We start from the raw sequence: 2,447 nt of genomic DNA on the forward strand, positions 1-2,447 counted from the left end.
CAGGCTGCTCCGCGAGGCTCTCTTGGCGGGGCAGCCCAGCTGGACGCCAGGGAAGGCTGGGGGCCCAGCTGGGCCAGGGAGGGGGCGGTGCCGACCCGCCCCCTCTGTAACTCGAGCCCCAGCTGGCGGCCCTGGCTGCTGGGTCTTTGTCCTTTAGGTTCCTCTTTCTCCCCACAAGGGCTAAACAGATCCAGTGGAGGGAAGGCGGGCTCCAGCCCAGCCTCAGCTGGTGTGCAAGAACCTCCCGTGCAAGTGTGCCACCGGCAGATCCCTGTGCACAGATAGGCACAGAACCACAGCACATGGGGACACTTCCTCAACTTTCTGCACAAAGCCACTGTCCCCAAACTGGCAGAACTGCAGCTGTGAACCCACTGCCATGACACACACTTTGAGCCAGTCTGCTGAAACACGGGCAGGCGGCCACATGGCCTGGACACATTACCGACTGGCATACAGATGTGCCAGACTCACCAAGCCGGGCGTGTCAGGACACTATCACATGCGTGTGCATCAGGAGGTGACCCACCCACATTGTTTCCAGAAACGCAGGTCCGCACAGTAATGCACGTGCCAGACATACACCCACAGACGTACACAATCACACACACAGTTGCCACGCCGAAGAGCGCTCAACCTACCTGCCCACAGGAGCAGAGCCTCAGCACAAGCAAGGGCCCAGGCCCAGGTCATATCAAACAGACACGGCATCAATGGAATGGGACATTTAATTGTCTCTAGGGTGCTCCCAGGACGGGGAATGCGGGGCCTTTGGCAGAGCCCTGGCTAATGGAACCAACAAAGGCACCCATCAGCCAGTGCCAGGCAGGGTGGCAGCCTCAGGGCCTGGCTGAGGACAGCCCGCACCTGGGCTGTTGCTTAAGACAATTTCTGAAACTAGTGGGTAAGGAATGTTGCCTTTGAACAGAGGAGAGGGGAGAAGGGGCTTGGGTTGCAGGGGGAGCGATTCCAAGGTCAGGTTAGGAATAACAGGGAGTTGGTCCTAAGGTCCTTCCTGGCCGGGCGGTGGTGGGGGGGAACGTGGTGGCGGAGTCCAGTGGGCTCAAGCCAGCTTCAGGAACTCCTGCAGCGTGTTTTGTTCCACAGCCTCCACGAAGAGCTCATAGTCCTAGGGGAGGGGAGGGGAGAGATGGTCACCTGAGTGCTGGTGTTTTGTCTCAGGTCTGACTCTGACCTCTGACTCAGGAGAAGTCCTCCTACACTTCCCCACTCCCAACCCCCTGGGCCCATACCCCACAGTACTGGTCCCCGTTGACAATCTGGGGTGGGGTGGCCTTGGGGTTGCCCGCCAAGGTTCGCATCTCATCCCGCAGGGCGTTGTCCTGGGAGATGTCCACTAGCTGGTACTGGATGCGCTTCCCATCCAGGATGCGGGTCACCTCGCTCTGCTGGGACTTGATCTGGGGGTAGAGGGCGGGCAGGGGTTAGTGAGCAGGCTGGAGGATTCATGGGGGAACCCTGGGCAGAAAGGGACTGTGGCCAGTGGTTTTTGTCCCCCTCCACACCCTGGGCCAGCGTTCTGGCCACTAGGGAGTTAGGAGAATGAGTCAGGCTTGCGGTGGTGCAGGATGAGAGGGACCACCATGCGGAGGGGAGTCAGAACGAAGAAGGGAAGTGGGATAAAGTTTGGGGGTGGGGGGAGAACCAGGAGCTCAGCGAGGGGAAGGCAGGGCAGGCTTGGGTGGAGGCTGGTAAGGGGCCACCCCCGCCCAGGTACACACAAAGTGGAGGGGAGGAAGGGCACGATCAGGACCGGCTCGCAGTGGTAGTGGGGTTGCAGAGAGTGCGTGTCTGAGCGACGGGATGGGCGTGGGCAGCTTGTGCTGGGGCTGCGAAGGATCCAGGATGCCCAAAGGAGGGGTTTGAGCCGCAGAGCCCACCTTGGGACCCGACCCGGGAGGCCGAGCCCCGCATCTCGTCGCCCTTCCCCCCGCCGTCCCGCCCCCGCCCTTGGGGTGGTGGGGGTGGGTCTCGGGCGCCGGGCCGTAGCGCCCAGACACCGCCGCCCGCGCTCTCCCCCGACCCCAGCGCGGCCCGGGCGTGCACTCACTTCACGGGAGCCGGTGACCGACGTGCTGTAGACGCGCAGGCCGCTCATGCTGTGGCTGGACTGGCGAGCCGACAGGCGGACGGACGGCTGTAGCGGCAGCTGCACGGCCTGGAGACGCCGCCGCCGCGCTCGGGAGCGGTTTCCTTCCTGCTCAGCCCGCGAGTCACCAGTCTCGGGACCAATGGGCGGCACGGGCAGGCGTGCGGCCGGGGCGGAGCCTGCGCGACCCCGCCCTGCGCACCGCTGGCCCCCGCCCCTCCCCCCGCAGAGGCCGCGCGCGCCGAGGACCCCAGCGCCGCGCGAGGCCGCCCCCTTCGGCCCTTCCCAGATCTGGGGCTCAGTATGAGGCTGGGGAGGGGCCTGGGTGGCCGGAAAG

At 64.4% G+C, this 2,447-nt stretch overlaps 1 protein-coding gene across 1 annotated transcript; it reads right to left on the bottom strand.

Moving 5' to 3' along the window:
- Nucleotides 1–710: 710 nt before the first annotated feature.
- Nucleotides 711–2,244, bottom strand: SH3BGRL3 (SH3 domain binding glutamate rich protein like 3). Its single transcript, XM_036118399.2, has 3 exons — nucleotides 2,072–2,244; nucleotides 1,254–1,421; nucleotides 711–1,129 (listed from the first exon to the last, which is right to left on the bottom strand). The coding sequence occupies exons 1-3, from the start codon at nucleotides 2,117–2,119 to the stop codon at nucleotides 1,064–1,066; spliced, it is 282 nt and encodes a 93-aa protein (XP_035974292.1). The 5' UTR covers nucleotides 2,120–2,244; the 3' UTR covers nucleotides 711–1,063.
- Between the last annotated feature and the right edge of the window lie 203 nt (nucleotides 2,245–2,447).

The sequence above is a fragment of the Halichoerus grypus genome, chromosome 5 (assembly GCF_964656455.1).
Source record: "Halichoerus grypus chromosome 5, mHalGry1.hap1.1, whole genome shotgun sequence".
NCBI classification, from domain to species: domain Eukaryota; kingdom Metazoa; phylum Chordata; class Mammalia; order Carnivora; family Phocidae; genus Halichoerus; species Halichoerus grypus.